Here is a 20,127-nt window from a genome sequence, read left to right as displayed (position 1 = left end):
CGGCTCACTGCAACCTCTGCCTCCCAGGTTCAAGCAATTCTCCTGCCTCAGCCTCCCAAGTAGCTGGGATTACAGGCACCTACAACTACACCCGGCTAATTTTTGCATTTTTAGTAGAGACAGGGTTTCATCGTGTTGGCCAAGCTGGTCTCGAACACCTGACCTCAGGTGATCCACCCGCCTCGGCCTCCCAAAGTGCTGAGATTACAGGCGTGAGCCACCGCGCCCAGCCGTCTTTAAAAAATATTTTAAAAAACTAGTCAGGTGTGGTGGCATGTGCCTATAGTCCCAGCTACTTGGGAGGCTGAGACAGGAGGATCGCTTGAGCCCAAAAGTTCGAGGCTGCAGTGAGTTATCATTGTGCCACTACACTCCAGCCTGGGCACCAGAGCAAGACCTCATTTCTGGAAAAAAATAATAATAAAATTTTTAAAAGATAAAAATGAGGGCCAGGCGTGGTGGCTCATGCCTGTAATCCCAGCACTTTGGGAGGCCGAGGCGGGGGGATCACGAGGTCAGGAGTTCAAGACCAGCCTGACCAATATGGTGAAACCCCATCTCTTCTAAATATACAAAAATTAGCCGGGCCTGGTGGCACATGCCTGTAATCCCAGCTACTCAGGAGGCTGAGGCAGAAGAATTGCTTGAACCTAGGAGGCGGAGGTTGCAGTGAGCCAAGATCGTGCCATTGCACTCCAGCCTGGGCAACAGAGCAAGACTCTGTCTCAAAAAAAAAAAAAAAAAAAAAGATAAAAATGATTAGAGGCCGGGTGCGGTGGCTCACGCTTGTAATCCCAGCACTTTGGGAGGCCGAGGTGGGCGGATCACGAGGTCAGGAGATCGAGACCACGGTGAAACCCCGTCTCTACTAAAAATACAAAAAAATTAGCCGGGCGTGGTGGCGGGCGCCTGTAGTCCCAGCTGCTCGGAGAGGCTGAGGCGGGAGAATGGTGTGAACCCGGGAGGCGGAGCTTGCAGTGAGCCGAGATTGCGCCACTGCACTCCAGCCTGGGTGACAGAGCGAGACTCCGTCTCAAAAAAAAAAAAAAAAAAAGATTAGAAAATTATCTAAGATCATAATAATGCAGAATATTAACCTGGAAGGGACCTTGAAAACCTCACGTGAACTGTGAGGTCCTTATCCTAGGGTCCCACCAGTTTTAGCTAAGACAGGGTAAAGGCCAAATGTCCCATTGTCCCCCACAGAGCTAATCCAGACAGAGCTGCACCATGTGAGGACACTGAAGATCATGACCCGCCTCTTCCGCACGGGGATGCTGGAAGAGCTACAGTTGGAGCCGGGAGTGGTCCAGGGCCTGTTCCCCTGCGTGGATGAGCTCAGTGACATCCATACACGCTTCCTCAGCCAGCTATTAGAACGCCGACGCCAGGCCCTGTGCCCTGGCAGCACGCGGAACTTTGTCATCCATCGCTTGGGCGATCTGCTCATCAGCCAGGTGGGAAAAGGCAGGACCCCTGGGTGACATTCATGGAAGGAGGTGTGACTGGGTTGGGCATTTCTTGGGTCCGAACTCTAGGGGTTGGAGGGGAACCAGGGAGAGCTGGAGAAACAGGAAGCCAGCCTATTTGGCAGGAGGCCAGAGGTGTCTCCAGTGGGTAAAGTGTGGCTTTGGGGGAACGCTGACCTAACCTTGCTCGACCAACTTCTAGTTCTCAGGTCCTAGTGCGGAGCAGATGCGTAAGACCTACTCGGAGTTCTGCAGCCGCCACACCAAGGCCTTAAAGCTCTATAAGGAGCTGTACGCCCGAGACAAACGCTTCCAGCAATTCATCCGGGTGAGCAGACCTCTCCAGATCCCATGCTCATGGCCCAAACCCACCCTCCCTGACTCATGGGGGTAGTGCCTGTGAGCTGCACCCACATGGAGGTCAGGCATTCGCCACCCATGCGGACTATCCACACACAGTAGTAACCTCTCAGAATGCTTGAGCACATTGTGGTAGTTTCCCAAGTACTTTTTGCTCCTTCAGTTGGTCCTCACAACAAACCTGTGGCGTTATTATCCCCATTTTCCAGATGTGTCACCTAGGCAAGCATGAGGTAAATGGCCACGCCAGGGCCAGCACCAGAGCTCAGGCCCCAGGCCTTTCTGTTGCCCTCCCCTCTGGCCCTGAGCCCTGCCTCCTCCCTTGTAGAAAGTGACCCGCTCCGCCGTGCTTAAGCGGCACGGGGTACAGGAGTGCATCCTGCTGGTGACTCAGCGCATCACCAAGTACCCGGTACTCATCAGCCGCATCCTGCAGCATTCCCACGGTGAGTAGGCAGGCCCAGGAGAGGGCCATTGGGAGATGGCCACCTGGGATGAGGAAAGGCTCGGTATGACCACGGGAAGGGTGGGGTCAGGTGTGAAACCCTGGGCAGCCTCTAAAGGTGGAATCAAGACACGATGGGAACTGGGATGTGAGTGAAGCTGGTTGAGCCGTTTGCCATGCCAACCCCCCGTGCCAGGGATCGAGGAGGAGCGCCAGGACCTGACCACAGCACTGGGGCTAGTGAAGGAGCTGCTGTCCAATGTGGACCAGGATATTTATGAGCTGGAGAAAGGGGCCCGTCTGCAGGAGATCTACAACCGCATGGACCCTCGGGCCCAAACCCCAGTGCCTGGCAAGGGCCCCTTTGGCCGAGAGGAACTTCTGCGGCGCAAACTCATCCACGATGGCTGCCTGCTCTGGAAGACAGCGACGGGGCGCTTCAAAGGTCAGACCTGCTCGGCAGACTAGGCAGGAGTTCAAAGTCAGATGGAGAGTGGGAGATGCCTGCAGGCCTTAGAATCAACCTCTCTTGGCCGGGCGCAGTGGCTCACGCCTGTAATCCCAGCACTTTGGGAGGCTGAGGCGGGCGGATCATGAGGTCAGGAGATTGAGACCATCCTGGCTAACACGGTGAAACCCCGTCTCTACTGAAAATACAAAAAGTTCGCCGGGTGTGGTGGTGGGCGCCTGTAGTCCCAGCTACTCCGGAGGCTGAGGCAGGAGAATGGTGTGAACCCGGGAGGCGGAGCTTGCAGTGAGCCGAGATTGCGCCACTGCACTCTAGCCTGGGTGACAGAGCAAGACTCCATCTCAAAAAAAAAAAAAAAAGAATCAACCTCTCTTTATGCAGCCCATACAACAGTGAGACTCAGTGGGAGAGAAAAATAGGATCTCTGTGGCAGAAAAGCCTGAATTCTGCAGTTAACTTTATGGACCATACAGGGCCTTCCCTAACAGTATTTTATAATTTCTTTGGTCCTTGCATGCCCAGAGAGCTACTAGTTTTACTGAGGAAGACAAAGAAGCTCTCAGACTGGAGAAGAGGATCAGTTGATTCCCCCAGCTGGAATCCCAGCTACCAGGGATGGGAGTAAGCAAGAGCTTTGGGGGAGTGCAGCCAGAGGAGGCCCAGAGGAGGGGACTGAGCCAGTGAAGGACAGGCAGGGAGGAGAAGAGACAGCAGGGCAGAGGGGGCAGATCAGGGGCCAGGGCACACTTTCCCAGGCTCTCTTTCCAGAATTTGTCTGCACTGGCAAAGTCTTTCTCACCTAAATCAAAGCAAGAGAATAGCAGGCCTTGGCTTTGGGGATGAGATGTGAGGGACAATAGGAAACTGTGATACCTGAGGCCAAAGCCTGCCTGAGCCTCTGTACCTGTGTCGTGAAATCCCTGCTCCCTGGGTTTGGATATTGTCAGTCTTCACCAGCCTCTTTCCTTTATCCCTTTCTCTCCTTCCCATCCCTCCCACGCAGCAGCTAAGAATATAAACCATGGGGAATTAAAAATAGCAAGGCTGGAGAGCGTTATTTCTGAAGCATTTAGCAAAAGCCCTCCCCTTCTGTGTGCCCACAGTTTAGTAAAATCCCCAAGGGCAAAGGAGGAGTGTATGTTTTCTCTCTTTTGTTTTTTTAGAAACAGGGTCTCGCTTTGCTGCTCAGGCTGGGGTGCAGTGACACAGTCATAGCTCACTGTAACTCAAACTCCTGGGCTCAAGTGATTCTTCTGCCTTAGACTCCTGAGTAACTGAGACTACAGACCTGCACCACCACACCCAGCACATTTTTAAATTTTTTGTAAAGATAAGATCTTGCTATGTTGCCTAGGCTAGTCTTGCTCAAACTCCTGGCCTCAAGTGATTCTCCTGCCTCAGCCTCCCAAAGTGCTGGGATTGTAAATGTGAGCCACTATGCCTGGCCCTGTGTTTTTTCTTGATTGTGACATCCAAGTTTTATGGAATTGATCTTTGTTTCCTCCCTCAGTCTTGGAGTGCTGACCCCATAGGATCTGAGAGCTTGGAGTGTGAAGCAGAGAAGGAAATTGAAGCAGGGGCTTGCTGGGGTTGAAGGAGATGGATGGGTGAGGGATGGTCTTTCAGTCCTCTGCGAGAGGAAGGAAACTTTCTCCCTCCCTACCAAGCTCAAAATTAGAAGTGGGAATATGTCAGGACAGGGAGAATTTAGCTCAGATAGCTGTAAAGGTCTTCCTTAGTTAGATATTAGAAATGGAATTTAAAGGCTGAAAAATGTGGTCTAGGCTGGGCACGGTGGCTCATCCCTGTAATTCCAGCACTTTGGGAGGCTGAGGCAGGCAGATCACTTGAGGTCCGGAATTCGAGACCAGTCTGGCCGAGATGGAGAGACCCCGTCTCTACTAAAAATACAAAAATTAGCTGGGCGTGGCAGCGTTCACCTGTAGTCACAGCTACTTGGGAGGCTGAGGCATGAGAATCGCTTGAACTCAGGAGGCAGAGGTCGCAGTGAGCAGAGATCACGCCACTACCCTCCAGCCTGGGCGACAGAGCAAGACTTGGTCCCAAAAAATAAAAAATAGGCCAGGCGCAGTGGCTGATGCCTGTAATCCCAGCACTTCGGCAGGCCAAGGCAGGCAGATTACTTGAGGTCACGAGTTTGAGACCAGCCTGGCCAACGTGGTGAAACCCCGTCTCTACAAAAATGCAAAAAATTAGCCAGGTGTTGTGGCGTGCGCCTTAATCCCAGATGCTCAGGAGGCCGAGGCAGGAGAATCGCTTTTTCCTAGGAGACAGAAGTTGCAGTGAGCCAAGATGGCGCCACTGCACTCCAGACTAGGCGACAGAGCAAGACTCCGTCTCAAAAAAAAATAATAAAATCAAATTAAATTAAAAATAAATAAAAAATAAAAGTATGGTCCCTCTTTCTCTGGGAAACCTTATGAATCTCACAAAAATCTTGGACCCTGTCACCCAAAAAAATACACATAAGTTGTGTTAATATGTAAAACTATTTACACACTTTCAGAAGGTTTACAGTGCCACTGAAGCCTGACATCCCAGGGGGTCTGTAGGCCCTAGGTTAAGAAACCTGAATCAGTCAGGTAGAAAGGGTTTTCTGTAAAGACACTGAGTGATCCCTATGGTTCCTGCTAGCCCACAACGCTGTTTTGTCTGATAGCACATGAATCTTTCTGCACCCTGCCCGCCCCCCACCCACACCGTTTTTAAGCTCTAAGAATGTGTGACCAGGCGCGGTGGCTCACACCTGTAATCCCAGCACTTTGGGAGGCCAAAACTGGTGGATGAACCTGAGGTCAGGAGTTTGAGACCAGCCTGACCAACATGGTGAAACCCCGTCTCTACTAAAAATACAAAATTAGCTGGGCATGGTGGCACATGCCTGTAGTAGTCCCAGCTCCTTGGGAGGCTGAGGTAGGAGAATCGCTTGAACCCGGGAGGTGGAGGTTGCAGTGAGCCAAGATTGTGCCATTGCACTCCAGTCTGAACAACAAGAGGGAAACTCTGTATCAAAAAAAAAAAAAAAAAAAAGAATGGGTGAGGTGTGAGAGGTCTGAAAAAGTGCAAGCAGCCAGAGGGAAGAGAGGCCAGGAAGAGGGAAATTGGGAGCTCTAACCTGATGGGATAAGCCTGGTCCTTGGGAAAGAGGGAAACAGCTGCTCAGACCGTCTAGTGCTGACTGTTCTCCCACCTTCATCCCCTGCCAGATGTGCTAATGCTGCTGATGACAGATGTACTGTTGTTTCTCCAGGAAAAGGACCAGAAGTACATCTTTCCTACCCTGGTGAGACATTCATTCTTCACCTTTCTCAGCACAGACAAGTGTTTTAGGCTCTTCTTGCTTTCCTGCCCAAGCCCACAAGAGCTCCGGAGTCCCCCAGAGTCAAACAGCTATAATTGTTACTTTTACTGTAATAATAAAAAATAAGGGCAGCTCACAGGTATTGTTACTGTGCACAGGCACTTTTACACCTGTGGGAAAAGATTACTTTCGTCCTCATTTTATAGATGATGAAAGTAAAGCTTCAAGTCGGTTGAATAATTTGTCAAGGGTTGCACACATTTCTAAGTCCCTTCTGACTGGCACCAGTGCCTGGCTTTTAACTGGTATTGTAAGATGACTCTTCAGTCCTTTCAGTCTTCGTCCAGAAGGATTGAAGGCCTAAATATGCCAAAGGACAGGATTCCCAGGCTTAATCCTTCCTTTCCTCTGACTGGCAGGACAAGCCCTCAGTGGTATCGCTGCAGAATCTAATTGTACGGGACATTGCCAACCAGGAGAAAGGGATGTTTCTGATCAGCGCAGCCCCACCTGAGATGTACGAGGTGCACACAGCATCCCGGGATGACCGGAGCACCTGGATCCGGGTCATTCAGCAGAGCGTGCGCATGTGAGTGTCTGCCTGCCGCCTGCATGTGCATGACCTCAGGGTACCTGCAGCATTAGATCCCAACCATAGAACTCCCTGGGAACAGAATCCAGCGTTCAAAGGTGGGGGAAGAGGTTGAGGGAGAGACAAAATGGCCCAAGACTGGAAAGGTCACCTATGTTCTTATGTCCTATAAAGTCACATTTTATACATTGCCAACCTCAACTCCCTTTCAAATGCAGCATGAGCTGACAAGCAAAGGAATACTTTGAGCTGTCACATGGTGGCATACCTGCCAGCCAACAGTACAATTTCAGCTGCATTCACATCTTCATCTGTAGGCAGAGGGCTGTTATTTGGATTGTACTGCACTTTACGTTTATTTTTCTAAAAATGAATGAAAAAGAGGATAATGAAAGCATCGATACTGGAGAGGAACAAGTCTCATAAACAAACTCAACACAATAGAAGCAAGAAGGAAATCAGTGTGTCAAAGCAGCAAATCTTTAGCTTCTATTGGACACACATTAGATTTGAGGCAGTCAACTATGTGTCTAATTGTGATGGGAAAAAACATCAAATAAAGCACAGGTAAGATGTTTAAAATGGATTCTGGAAGATTATGCCTAAAGAATGAAGTGTAATTCTAATTCAGATTTTTAGTTTTTCTTTTTTTTTTTTTAATTTTTTTTGAGACAGAGTCTCGCTCTCAGCTCACTGCAACCTCCACCTCCTGGATTCAAGCGATTCTTCTGCCTCAGCCTCCCAAATAGCTGGGACTACAGATGCCCACCACCACCCCAGGCACATTTTTTTTTTTTTTTTTTTTTGAGACAGAGTCTCTTTCCATTGCCAGGCTGCCTCAGCCTCCTGAGTAGCTGGGACTACAGGCTCGCACCACCATGCCCAGCTAATTTTTGTATTTTTAGTAGAGACGGGGTTTCACCATGTTGGCCAGGATGGTCTTGATATCTTGACCTCGTGATTGACCCGCCTCAGCCTCTCAAAGTCCTGGGATTACAGGCGTGAGCCACCGCACCCAGCCAAATTTTTATATTTGTAGTAGAGACGGGGTTTTGCCATGTTGACCAGGCTGGTCTCGAACTCCTGACCTCAGATTATCTGCACACCTCAGCCTCCAAAAGAGCTGAGATTACAGGCATGAGCCACCATGCCCAGCCAAGATTTTTATAATTTTTCTTTAGCTTTCAGGGAATCAGTTCTCCTCAACTTTATAATTTGTAAATCTTTTTTTTTTTTTTTTTAACTTCTGCACCATGGAATTTTGAAGAGGTTTTTAGAAATGCATATAAAAGTATGAAATTGCAGGCCGGGCACAGTGGCTCATGCCTGTAATCCCGGCACTTTGAGAGGCTGAGGCGGGTGGATCACTTGAGGTCAGGAGTTCAAGACCAGCCCGGCCAATATGGTGAAACCTTGTCTCTACTAAAAATACAAAAATTAGCCGGGCGTGGTGGCATAAGCTTGTAATCCCAGTTACTCAGGAAGCTGAGGCAGGAGAATCACTTGAACTGGGGGTGGAGGTTGCAGTGAGTCAGGATTGTGCCACTGCACTCCAGCCTAGGTGACAGAGTGAGGCTCCATCTCCAAAAAAAAAATATGAAATTGCCTATTTCAGGAAAGCAATTCAAAATAACCTATCCTGTTGACAGATCTGTAGCAGCTTCTTTATGAATAGTATTAATATTTATAATTGTGGCCAGGAGCTGTGGCTCATACCTGGAATCCCAGCACTTTGGGAGGCTGAGACAGGTGGACCACTGGAGTTCGAGACCAGCCTGGCCAACATGGCGAAACCCTGTCTCTACTAAAAATATAAAACTTAGCCAGGCATGGTGGTGCATTCCTGTAGTCCCAGCTGCTTGGGAGACTGAGGCAGGAGAATCACCTGAACCTGGGAGGCGGAGGTTGCAGTGAGCCAAGATCCTGTCACTGTACTCCAGCCTGGGCGAGAGTGCAAGACTCTCTCTCAAAAAAAAAAAAAAAATTATAATTGTGGAAATTAATAATATTAATTGTAATTGATTTGTTGAGTTTCTGTTATGTTCAAAGCACTTTAACATTTCATTTAATCCTAAAGAAAAACCTATGAGGAAGATATTACCTTCATTTTTCAAATGAGGAAAAAGAGAGGTTACCACCTGGTAAACAGTGGAGCCAGGATTTGAATCCTGTTTGCTTGATGCCAAAGCCTATACTTGACCCTCTGCACTGTGCTGCCTTTCCAAGCGACCTTTGGAGAGATACATCTCAGTAAATGCAGATAATCAGTGCTAAGAAATGGGAGAAGGTCGGCCGGGCGCGGTGGCTCACGCCTGTAATCCCAGCACTTTGGGAGGCTGAGGCGGGCGGATCACCTGAGGTCAGGAGTTTGAGACCAGCCTGGCCAACATGACGAAACCCCATCTCTACTAAAAATACAAAAATTAGCCAGGCATGGTGGTGCGCGCCTGTAATCCCAGCTACTCAGGAGGCTGAGACAAGTGAATCACTTGAACTCAGGAGGAGGTTGTAGTGAGCTGAGATAGAGCTCTTGCACTCCAGCCTGGGCAACAGAGCAAGACTCCGTCTCAAAAAAAAAAGAAAGAAAAGGGAGAAGGTCAAGACTGAATTAAAGCTAGGGTGTGAGGCTGAGGAGTCTTATCAGAAGATGGAAGTGTAAGGAGTGTTTGGGAAGGAGGGAAGGCAGATTCTGGTCTATAACCTAGCTTCTGTCTCTCAATGGCATGTGACTTGTTACCCCTCCAGATGCCCATCCAGGGAGGACTTCCCCCTGATTGAGACAGAGGATGAGGCTTACCTGCGGCGAATTAAGAGTAAGTCCACCCACAAGGAGCTCCTTAGTAATTTATAATACATTCACACAATGGAATCTTATGCAACTGTTAAAAAGATGAGATGGCTCTATGAAGGCTGGTGTAGATCCACAACCGAAACATATTAAGTGAAAAAAGCAAGGTTTAAAACAATGTAAAGTGTACACTACCATGTGTGTAAAAATAATATGGGGGCCTGGCGCGGTGGCTCACGCCTGTAATCCCAGCACTTTGGGAGGCCAAGATGGGCGGATCATGAGGTCAGGAGATCGAGACCATCCTGGCTAACACGGTGAAACCCCGTCTCTACTAAAAATACAAAAAATTAGCCGGGCGCGGTGGCAGGCGCCTGTAGTCCCAGCTACTCGGGAGGCTGAGGCAGGAGAATGGCGTGAACCCGGGAGGCGGAGCTTGCAGTGAGCCGAGGTCGCGCCACTGCACTCCAGCCTGGGCGACAGAGCGAGACTCCGTCTCAAAAAAAAAAAATATGGAAGACCAAGGTTGGGTGAGTAACTTACTTTTTCACTGTAAGGTCTTATATTAGTTAGGGTATGATTGAATTGCTATACAAAAAGACCAACAAAAATCTTCTTCCTTAAAAAAGGAAGTAGACTGGCCAGGCGTGGTGGCTCACACCTGTAATCGCAGCACTTTGGGAGGCCGAGGTGGGTGGATCACGAAGTCAGGAGATTGGGACCATCCTAACACAGTGAAGCCCCATCTCTACTAAAAAATACAAAAAAAAAAATTAGCCGGACATGGTGGCAGGTGCCTGTTGTCCCAGGTACTCGGGAGGGTGAGGTAGGAGAATGGCATGAACCTGGGAGGCAGAGCTTGCAGTGAGCTGAGATCACGCCACTGCACTCCAGCCTGGGCGACAGAGCGAGACTCCATCTCAAAAAAAAAAAAAAGAAGTAGATTGGCTGGATGCAGTGGCTCACGCCTTTAATCCCAGCAGGATTTGGGAGACAGGAGGATCTCTTGAGGTCAAGAGTTCGAGACCAGTCTGGGCAACAAAACATACATAGCAAGACCCCATCTCTACAAAAAATTAAAAAAAAAAAATAGCTAGGCATGATGGCACACACCTGTAGTCCTGGCTACTCGGGAGGCTGAGGTGGGAGGATTGTTTGAGCCCAGGAGTTCAAGGCTGTCATGCACTATAATTGCACCACTGCACTCCAGTCTGGGTAACAAAAAAAAATCACCAAAAAGGTAGAATACTATTGCTGTCAACATAACAGTTCAAAGTGGGAAGTGCAGAGTAGTGGTGCAGCTCTGCCATCTTTAACATGAAGTTTTCATCTCTATGTCATGTCTGAAGTGGCTACTCCAGCTCCCACTGTCACACCTGTATCACACCTAGCAAGGAGGAATAAAGGAACAGAGTTTATACCCTTTTTTTCTTTTTCTTTCTTTTTTTTTGAGACAGTCTCGCTCTGTCGCCCAGGGTGGAGTGCAGTGGCACGATCTCGGCTCACTGCAACCTCCATCTCTCAGGTTCAAGAGATTCTCCTGCCTCAGCTTCCCAAGGAGCTGAGATTACAGGCACCCACCACCACTTCTGGCTAATTTTTGTATTTTTAGTAGAGATAGGGTTTCACCACGTTGGCCAGGCTGGTCTTGAACTCCTGGCCTCAAGTGATCCACCCACCATGCCCAGCCTATACCCATTTCTTTTTTTTTTTTTTTCTTGAGACGGAGTCTTCGCTCTTTCACCCAGTCTGGAGTGCAGTGGCGCAACCTCGGCTCACTGCAAGCTCCGCCTCCCGGGTTCACGCCATTCTCCTGCCTCAGCCTCCCGAGTAGCTGGGACTACAGGCGCCCACCACCATGCCCGGCTAATTTTTGTATTTTTTAGTAGAGATGGGGTCTCACCTTGTTAGCCAGGGTGGTCTCGATCTCCTGACCTCATGATCTGCCCGCCTCGGCCTCCCAAAGTGCTGGGATTACAGGCGTGAGCCACTGCACCCGGCTACCCATTTCTTTTAAGAGCAGATCTGGAAGACGCTCATATCCATTGGCCAGAATGTAGTCATGTAGCAATATAGTCATGTGCAAGTCAGGCTGGAAAACATAGTTGTTAACTGGGCAGCCATGTGTGCCCAGATGAAACTTCTGTGCATTTTCTCATTAAAGGAAGATGGAAAGAATGAACACTGTTAGACAACCTGCAACCCCTGCCACAAATCTTTTTTTTTTTTTTTTTTTTTTTTTTTTGAGACAGAGTCTTGCTGTGTCGCCCAGGCTGGAGTGCAGTGGTGTGATCTCGGCCTCACTGCAACCTCTGCCTTCTGGGTTCAAGTGATTCTTGTGCCTCAGCCTCCTGAGTAGCTGGGACTACAGGCGCGTGCCACCACGCCTGGCTAATTTTTGTATTTTAAGTAGAGTACAGGGTTTTGCCATGTTAACCAGGCTGGTCTTGAACTCCTGGCCTCAAGCTATCCACCTGCCTTGGCCTCCCAAAGTGCTGGGATTACAGGTGTCAGCCACTACACCTGACCAACAGAAAGCTTTTTCTTTTTTATAAATGCCAAAATAACAAAATTATGGCTCAAGCCTGTAATCCCAGCACTTTGGGAGGGCGAGGCGGGCGGATCACGAGGTCAGGAGATCGAGACCATCCTGGCTAACATGGTGAAACCCCGTCTCTACCAAAAATACAAAAAAAAAATTAGCCGGGCGTGGTGGCGGGCGCCTGTAGTCCCAGCTACTCGGGAGGCTGAGGCAGGAGAATGGCGTGAACCCGGGAGGCGGAGCTTGCAGTGAGCCGAGATCGCACCACTGCACTCCAGCATGGGCGACAGAGAAAGACTCCGTCTCAAAAAAAAAAAAAAAAAACAAAACAAAATAACAAAATTAAGTCTTGCCACACTGCCCGGCCTACCCCTCTCCCCTAGGGCTGTCCTCTACTGGCATTCCTGCATACCCCCTACGTCCTCTCATGTGCTCACTTGTTCCTTATCTGCAGTGGAGTTGCAGCAGAAGGATCGGGCACTGGTGGAGCTGCTGCGAGAGAAGGTCGGGCTGTTTGCTGAGATGACCCATTTCCAGGCCGAAGAGGATGGTGGCAGTGGGATGGCCCTGCCCACCCTGCCCAGGGGCCTTTTCCGCTCTGAGTCCCTTGAGTCCCCTCGTGGCGAGCGGCTGCTGCAGGATGCCATCCGTGAGGGTGAGGGAGCTCCCAGGGCAGAGTCCAGGCTCAAGCACTCACCGTCACAGAATGTGGACATGTGACTAGACGTAGACAAACACAGACAAGTGGGATGCCAACCCCGTAAACCATAAGCAGCCCTGAGTGCCTCTTCTGGGCCAGTTCCTGGGAAAGGCAGGGGAGGAGGTGTGGTCCTTGCTGCTTCATATTGTCCATGCTGCATGGACTCCTGCTGCCTCGTAGGCATTTACTGCCCTTTACCTCATCAGTGGTTGTGTGAGTGAAACCCCACTGCCAGTGCAGGGGGCATTCCCCCGGATGCCCAAGTGTCCCACATGTGGGGGTGAATGGCATTCCCCTCAGGGTCCTGTGTCATTCCTGTTTTCACCTCTTCCTTTTTCCCCACAGTGGAGGGTCTGAAAGACCTGCTGGTGGGGCCGGGAGTGGAACTGCTCTTGACACCCCGAGAGCCAGCCCTGCCTTTGGAACCAGACAGCGGTGGTAACACGAGTCCTGGGGTCACTGCCAGTGAGTGCCAGGGCAGGGGACCAAGGTAGTAGGTGGGAGGGGCCAAAGTGAGTGGAGTGGTACCAGAGATCAAGTGGTATCAGGGCCCCAGGGAAGTGAGCTCAGCCATCCTTTTCTCCTTCTCAACAGATGGTGAGGCCAGAACCTTCAATGGCTCCATTGAACTCTGCAGAGCTGACTCAGACTCTAGCCAGAGGGTAGGTCCTCAAGAGGTTCTGGGACTTGGCAAGAGGGTGGGAGAGGGACAGCCAGCCTCTGGATCCTCAACACGAAGCTGTCAGGGGCAGGCACCCAGGATTTGTGTGCCTGCTGACTCCCCATTCTTGCCCATTTCTGCAGGACCGAAATGGAAATCAGCTGAGATCACCGCAAGAGGTGAGACGGGAATTGATGGTATAGGAGACTGAAGGGAGGGTGTTCTTAGTCTGAGTAGTTAGAGCCCAGTTTGGAGTGGGGTGGGGAAAGCGTCTACATTCAAGTATATCTCCAGATCCTACTGTCCCCACACCCACCCTTGTTCAACTTTTGGGCAGTTCTCCCATCCTAAAGCTGGGGCCCTGTTCCCACCCTGTCTGTCCTCAGGAGGCGTTACAGCGATTGGTCAACCTCTATGGACTTCTACATGGCCTACAGGTCAGTAGGGCAAGGGCTTGAATGGGGAAGGGGAGGAGCCAGGCTAGAGATGCCTGTTTAGGTGGGGCATGGTCATCCCAACAGGCCTTTCTAAATACCCTCCCAATCCAAGCCCTCCAGGAGCGATGACCTGGGCCTTGGAGGGTGAGGGCGAGGGGTAGAAGAGCACTGGGGTTTTGATAAACCCTTCTGCCTACATTCTACTCCCAGGCAGCTGTGGCCCAGCAGGACACTTTGATGGAAGCCCGGTTTCCTGAGGGCCCTGAGTGGCGGGAGAAGCTGTGCCGAGCCAACTCTCGGGATGGGGAGGCTGGCAGGGCTGGGGCTGCCCCTGTGGTCCCTGAAAAGCAGGCCACGGAACTGGCATTACTGCAGCGGCAACATGCGCTGCTGCAGGAGGAGCTACGGCGCTGCCGGCGGCTAGGTGAAGAACGGGCAACCGAAGCTGGCAGCCTGGAGGCCCGCCTCCGGGAGAGTGAGCAGGCCCGGGCACTGCTGGAGCGGGAGGCCGAAGAGGCTCGAAGGCAGCTGGCCGCCCTGGGCCAGACCGAGCCACTCCCAGCTGAGGCCCCCTGGGCCCGCAGACCTGTGGATCCTCGGCGGCGCAGCCTCCCCGCAGGCGATGCCCTGTACTTGAGTTTCAACCCCCCACAGGTAAGGTGGCCTGCAGTGGTGAATGGACCTGGGGTAGACCTAAGGCTCCATGGAGCCTGAAAGAAATTGGGCCATTGGGGATTTGAGCCCAAATGCAATCAGGCAACCGACTTGAAGGATATTGAGATACTGGTTGGAGAACTGAAAAGAAATGTAGATGGGTGCAGGGGTCATGGTGCTGAAAGAGGCCAGTTGGTGGTGGATCTCCTGAAGGGGAGTCATGGGTGAGCCGCAGCGGGGAGAGCTGCTGCCTTTAGCCAAGCAGAACCTCCAGTCTTCACACTACTCAGTCCCTGGCCTGCTGTTCTTCCTGCCCACTGTCCACAGCCCAGCCGAGGCACTGACCGCCTGGATCTACCTGTCACTACTCGCTCTGTCCATCGACACTTTGAGGACCGAGAGAGGCAGGAACTGGGGAGCCCTGAAGAGCGGCTGCAAGACAGCAGTGACCCTGACACTGGCAGCGAGGAGGAAGGTAGCAGCCGTCTGTCTCCGCCCCACAGTCCACGAGGTGAGACCCTGGCGGAGACATGGACCAGAGGTAGAGTGCAGCCTGGGTACAGGCCTTTGGGCTGTGGCTTCCAAATGGGCCCTAACTGACCTGTGAGGCTTTTAGTAACTCTATGGAGGGACTTCCTGTTTTGTCTGACGATAAATGGGTGGTGGAACTCTAGGAAGCAGGAGGGGCCTCTCTCCTCCAACTGGTTGATGATTCCCAACCTTTAGAAGTAAAAATAGATTCTTTTTTAAAAAGACATGGCGGCTCATGCCTGTAATCCTAACACTTTGGGAGGCCAAGGCAGGAGGATCGCTTGAGCTCAGAATTTTGAAGTCAGCCTGGGCAACATAGTGAGACCCACCTCTTCTACAAAAAAACAAAAATTCATTTATTTATTTATTTTATTTTATTTATTTTATTATTATTATTTTTTGAGACGGAGTCTTGCACTGTTGCCTGGGCTGGAGTGTAGTGGTGTGATCTTGGCTCACTGCAACCTCCACCTTCCAGGTTCAAGCGATTCTCCTGCCTCAGCCTCCCGAGTAGCTAGGATTATAGGTGCCCACCACCATGCCCGGCTAATTTTTGTATTTTTAGTAGAAATGGGGTTTCACTATGTTGGCCAGGTTGGACTTGAACATCTGACCTCGCGATCCACCTGTCTTGGCCTCCCAGAGTGTTGGGATTACAGGCATGAGCCACCACGCCCGGCTAAATTTTTTTTTTTTTTTTTTTTTTTTTTGAGATGGAGTTCTCGCTCTGTCGCCAGGCTGGAGTACAGTGGTGAGACCTCGGCTCACTGCAACCTCCACCTCCCAGGTCCAAGTGATTCTCCTGCCTCAGACTCCCAAGTAGCTAGGACTACAGGCACATGCCTCCACGCCCAGCTAATTTTTGTATTTTTAGAAGAGATAGGGTTTCACCATGTTGCCCAGGCTGGTCTCAATCTCTTGACCTCATGATCCGCCCGCCTCAGCCTCCCAAAGTGCTGGGATTACAGGTGTGAGCCACTGCACCCAGCCTATTTTATTTTGTTTTATTTATTTTTTTATTTTTTTAAGATGGAGTCTCGCTCTGTCACCCAGGCTGGAGTGCAGTGGCACAATCTCAGCTCACTGCAACCTCCGCCTCCTAGGTTCAAGTGATTCTCCTGCCTCAGCCTCTCGAGTATCTGGGATTTACAGGCATGCACTACCACACCTGGCTAATTTTTTTTGTATTTTTTAGTAGCGATGGGGTTTCGCCATGTTGGCCAGGCTGGTCTCGAACTCCTGGCCTCAGGTGATTCACCCACGTTGGCCTCTCGAAGTGCTGGGATTACAGGCGTGAGCCACCGCGCCTGGCCCCCCAAAATTTTTTTAATTAGCCAGGTGTGGTGGAGTGCGCCTGTAGTCCTAGCTACAGAGGGTGAGAGTGAGGTGAGAGGATCACTTGAGCCCAGCAGGTTGAGTTGACAGTACTCCGCGATGGCTCCAGCCTGGGCAACAGAAAGAGACCCGGAGACCCAGACACAGGATCTCGCTCTGAAATTTTTTATGTTAGAGAGAGGGTCTCGTGCTGTTGCCGAGGCTGGACTCAAACTCCTGGGCTTAAGTGATCCTCCCAAGTAGCTGGGGCTACAGGTACATGCCACTGTGCCTGGGAAGATATAGTTTTTTGTTTTGTTTTGTTTTTTTGAGACAGTTTTGCTCTGTCACCCAGGCTGGAGTGTAGTGGCACAATCTCGGCTTACTGCAACTTCCATCTCCCAAGTTTAAGCAATTCTTGTTCCTCAGCCTCCCAAGTAGCTGGGATTACAGGCGCATGCCACCACATATAGCTAATTTTTGGCATTTTTAGTAGAGATGGGGTTTCACCATGTTGGCCAGGCTGGTCTCCAACTCCTGGCCTTAAGTGATTCTCCCACCTTGGCCTCCCAAAGTGTTGGGATTATAAGCACGAGCCACGGGGCCAGTTTTTAAAGTAAAAAAAGTTTCAAAGACCTTCAAGTTTTTACAGTTGGTTCATGAAATAAAAAATTACCAAAAGCTTTAACCTTATTTTGTATTTTCCTAATCAAATTGTATCTTTGGATACTGTAAAAGTGTATCCGGTACCTAGGTATGGATACCATGCTTACTTTGTTGCCAAAGGTTTTCCTCTCACCCAAGAATTTACAGAACCCTGTCATCCCTTCACAGCCCCAGAGCCCCCTGAGCCTGCAGATGGGGAGGCATTAGTCTAGGGGTACAGTTCCTCATGGGAGTCTCTGCTCACTCACTGGCTTTGTCCTGTCCCCCTTCAGACTTTACCAGAATGCAGGACATCCCGGAGGAGACGGAGAGCCGCGACGGGGAGGCTGTAGCCTCCGAGAGCTAAGGGGGCCCCTCCCCCCTGCCCTGTGCCCCACTGAAGAACATTACTGAGTGGGGCTAACCTTGGGGACTCCAATTTGCCAATGATGAGGGAACATTTCAAAGAACTGCAAATTGTCCTTGCCAGCTCTTGGGATCCTTGGATACCTGGGGCCATTTAAGAAGCTGGGGGAATTAGGCCACAACACCCCCTGGGGCATCCGAAAGCTGCACCACAGATGCCAGTGGTTCATGCCTTCTTCCCCCAACTTTAGGAGAATTTATTTATTTATTGTTTATTAGTTATGGGGGGAGAGGGGAGATTTAAAGGACCAGGGACATGGGAACCAAGCCATAGGGATCAGAGGGCCTTGTCCTTGAACACTACTGGGGTATATTCAGGCTCATCCACGCAGCTGCCGGGTTCTTGCCCTAACGGCCCTCCCCTGCAACACCCGTCTTGGAGGAGAGGCTGCAGCCACAGCACCCTACTGCCCTTTAAATAAAGGAGGGCTGTGGGCAGGGCCATGTCCCTTTCTCCTCTCCCCTCAACCTCTTACTGCTGTTCTCCCTTCTCCATCCTTCATGGAAGCCCTGGGAGATAACCTGGCTTCCTGAAGTTGATGGAATAAAGGTTGGAGTGGCCACAATGGTTTGTTGGGGGTGAGGGAAAAAACCCACAGGGACCAGAATGTTTTGTTGTTGTTTTGTTTTCTTTTTTGTACCAAAGTCAACTGCACGTGTTTTATATTTTTAAGAGATTGTAGGCAATTAGAGATCGAAGCCTCCTATCTCCACATCTCTGAAGAAGTTGAGGGGTGGGGGAGACAATGACTTCTGCCTTCATCTGCAGTAACGGGGGGACCTATACTGACCTCTTCCCCAGCCATTTGGAAACAAGTTCTAGAGTGGGTTGGGAAATCTCCAGGAGCCCTGACCTCATCTTCCACCTCAGCAACCATGACCTGAAACCTCAGCGTGAATTTGGGGGATTTTTCAGTGGAACCCCTGCCCCCAAATGTCGACCAGCCCCAGTTTTTTTTTTCTTGCCAATTTTGTTGTTTAAAAAAAAATTCAGGGAAAATTAAAAACCTGGAACTCCATAAGGTACTGTCTTCCATAACGTCTGCCAATTCTGAGGAGGATAGTAGGAGAGAGCCGGGCAGTGACCTAAGTTCTTCTGAAACGGGCCTTTTCCTCTCACCACAAGGACAGCCTCTGCCTCACTGAAGAGAGGGGGCACTAACAAAAGTAACCACTGCAAATCTTTTTTTAATTTTTTTTAATTCACAAATACAAGGATAAAAACAAAGGGGGCACACAGGTTCCAATGTTTGGAATTCAGGTATCAGGAAACGTGTGTTCATCGTATTTGTATGCCATGCTCAGCAATAACCTCCACCTATTGCCCCCATCCCCAGTGTCATTCATTGTCAGATCCAGCCCCCACTAGGCCCTTGTTCATCTCCATGATGTCGGGCCCTGGGATTACCCGTCACAGGAGCTGCTCATTTACTCTCCCTCTTTGAGAGGCAGTGAGAGATGAGCTGGTTTCAGTTCTTGGTTTTAGTTGGTTTTACTTCCTGTTCCCGGTTGGTACTTACTTTGGGGCTGTGGGGGAGGGGAGGAGGTGAGAGTCTAGGGTTGTATAAATGCTGGTATGAATTCACATCCCTGATGGAGCCCGTGGGGTCAGATCAGGAGAAGGGGGCTCAGGCCCTCAGCTAGAAAGAGGAATTGAAGTCACATGGGGAGCAGGCTGGGGGAGCAGCCAGCACCCTCTCCTTCTGTAACTCTCATCCACCAGCATCAAGCCTTTACAAGGTGCTTTCTCGGCCATTACGGGGATCCTGAGAATGGGGAATTGTTCTCATTTTACGGGCCAGGAAACCTAGGTGCACGAAGCTTGCCAGGCCAGGAGGGGGCCGGCCTTCTTAGTTCCAGTCCACCACTTTTCTCTCTTGGCTACTCTGCCTAAAAATACCAGGGCTGGCTGGGTGCAGTGGCTCACGCCTGTAATCCCAGCACTTTGGGAAGCTGAGTTGGGTGGATCACTTGAGGTCAGGAGTTCAAGACTAGCCTGGCCAACATGGTGAAAACCCATCTCTACTAAAAATACAAAAATTAGCCAGGCGTGATGATGGGCGCCTGTAGTCCCAGCTACCTGGGAGGCTGAGGTGGGAGAATTGCTTGAACCTGGGAGGTGGAGGTTGCAGTGAGCCAAGATTGTGCCACTGCACTCCAGCCTGGGCGACAGAGCAAGACCCTGCCTGGAAAAAAAAAAAAAAAAAAACACCAGGGCTTCACATATCACACACAGGGACACAGGGCTCAACAGCTGTCTGCCAGGTCAGCTGGAAGTAGCTCGGACCCAGAGCTGTGAGGGTGGCGCCTTTAGGTGGGGAAGGAAGGTAGGTGGGGGTGGGGTGAGGATATTAGCATGCAGAGACCACTAAGAAAGGGGAATGCAGGCTCTCCCAGAATCCCCCACAGATCCAATGAGAGATGCTGGGCAGCAGAGAACATGGAAACCTGGAGACAGCCCAGAGTGGGTGTGAAGTCCCCCGCTGCTTTCTTCCAAGCAGTGTTGTCCCTTCTGCCACCCCGTACCAACCCCCTCCACACACACACACACACCACACCACACACGTATCTTCAGCCCCAGAACATGGGGCACAAGCGTTTGTCTGATGTGGCTACTCCTGAGAGCTAGGCCTCTTCCTCACATCTTTGGCCGTTGTGTCCCCTGTCCCCTCCCTAACCCACTTCTGGGAACCCACAGCCTTAACCTCTGTCCCTCCTGCTGAAGTTTCAAAGCCATTTGGCTTGGCGTTCCAGAGAGCCAGGGCCCAGGTT

The 20,127-nt window shown here is 50.7% G+C and overlaps 1 protein-coding gene across 34 annotated transcripts in view; it reads left to right on the top strand.

Moving 5' to 3' along the window:
- ARHGEF2 (Rho/Rac guanine nucleotide exchange factor 2) overlaps positions 1–18,374 on the top strand; it is a 53,902-nt gene extending 35,528 nt beyond the window's left edge. For 13 of the 34 annotated variants that reach the window (XM_063626711.1, XM_063626710.1, XM_063626723.1 and 10 more), the window contains 15 exons: positions 1,207–1,457; positions 1,672–1,797; positions 2,158–2,275; positions 2,471–2,719; positions 5,971–6,047; positions 6,485–6,654; positions 9,403–9,470; positions 12,442–12,642; positions 13,033–13,152; positions 13,282–13,349; positions 13,492–13,527; positions 13,735–13,785; positions 13,996–14,439; positions 14,767–14,980; positions 17,223–18,374. In XM_063626711.1, the coding sequence (XP_063482781.1) occupies positions 1,207–1,457; positions 1,672–1,797; positions 2,158–2,275; positions 2,471–2,719; positions 5,971–6,047; positions 6,485–6,654; positions 9,403–9,470; positions 12,442–12,642; positions 13,033–13,152; positions 13,282–13,349; positions 13,492–13,527; positions 13,735–13,785; positions 13,996–14,439; positions 14,767–14,980; positions 17,223–17,296 (2,267 nt within the window). In that variant the 3' untranslated portion in view covers positions 17,297–18,374. The remainder of the gene's footprint in view (positions 1–1,206; positions 1,458–1,671; positions 1,798–2,157; positions 2,276–2,470; positions 2,720–5,970; positions 6,048–6,484; positions 6,655–9,402; positions 9,471–12,441; positions 12,643–13,032; positions 13,153–13,281; positions 13,350–13,491; positions 13,528–13,734; positions 13,786–13,995; positions 14,440–14,766; positions 14,981–17,222) is intronic. The other 21 variants (XM_063626716.1, XM_063626713.1, XM_063626712.1 and 18 more) reach the window with 3 other exon arrangements.
- The last annotated feature ends 1,753 nt before the right edge of the window (positions 18,375–20,127 follow it).

The sequence above is a fragment of the Symphalangus syndactylus genome, chromosome 12, assembly GCF_028878055.3.
Source record: "Symphalangus syndactylus isolate Jambi chromosome 12, NHGRI_mSymSyn1-v2.1_pri, whole genome shotgun sequence".
Lineage (NCBI taxonomy): Eukaryota > Metazoa > Chordata > Mammalia > Primates > Hylobatidae > Symphalangus > Symphalangus syndactylus.
Note: the sequence above shows the minus strand (reverse complement) of the source record. Positions and strands in the feature narration are given on the sequence as shown.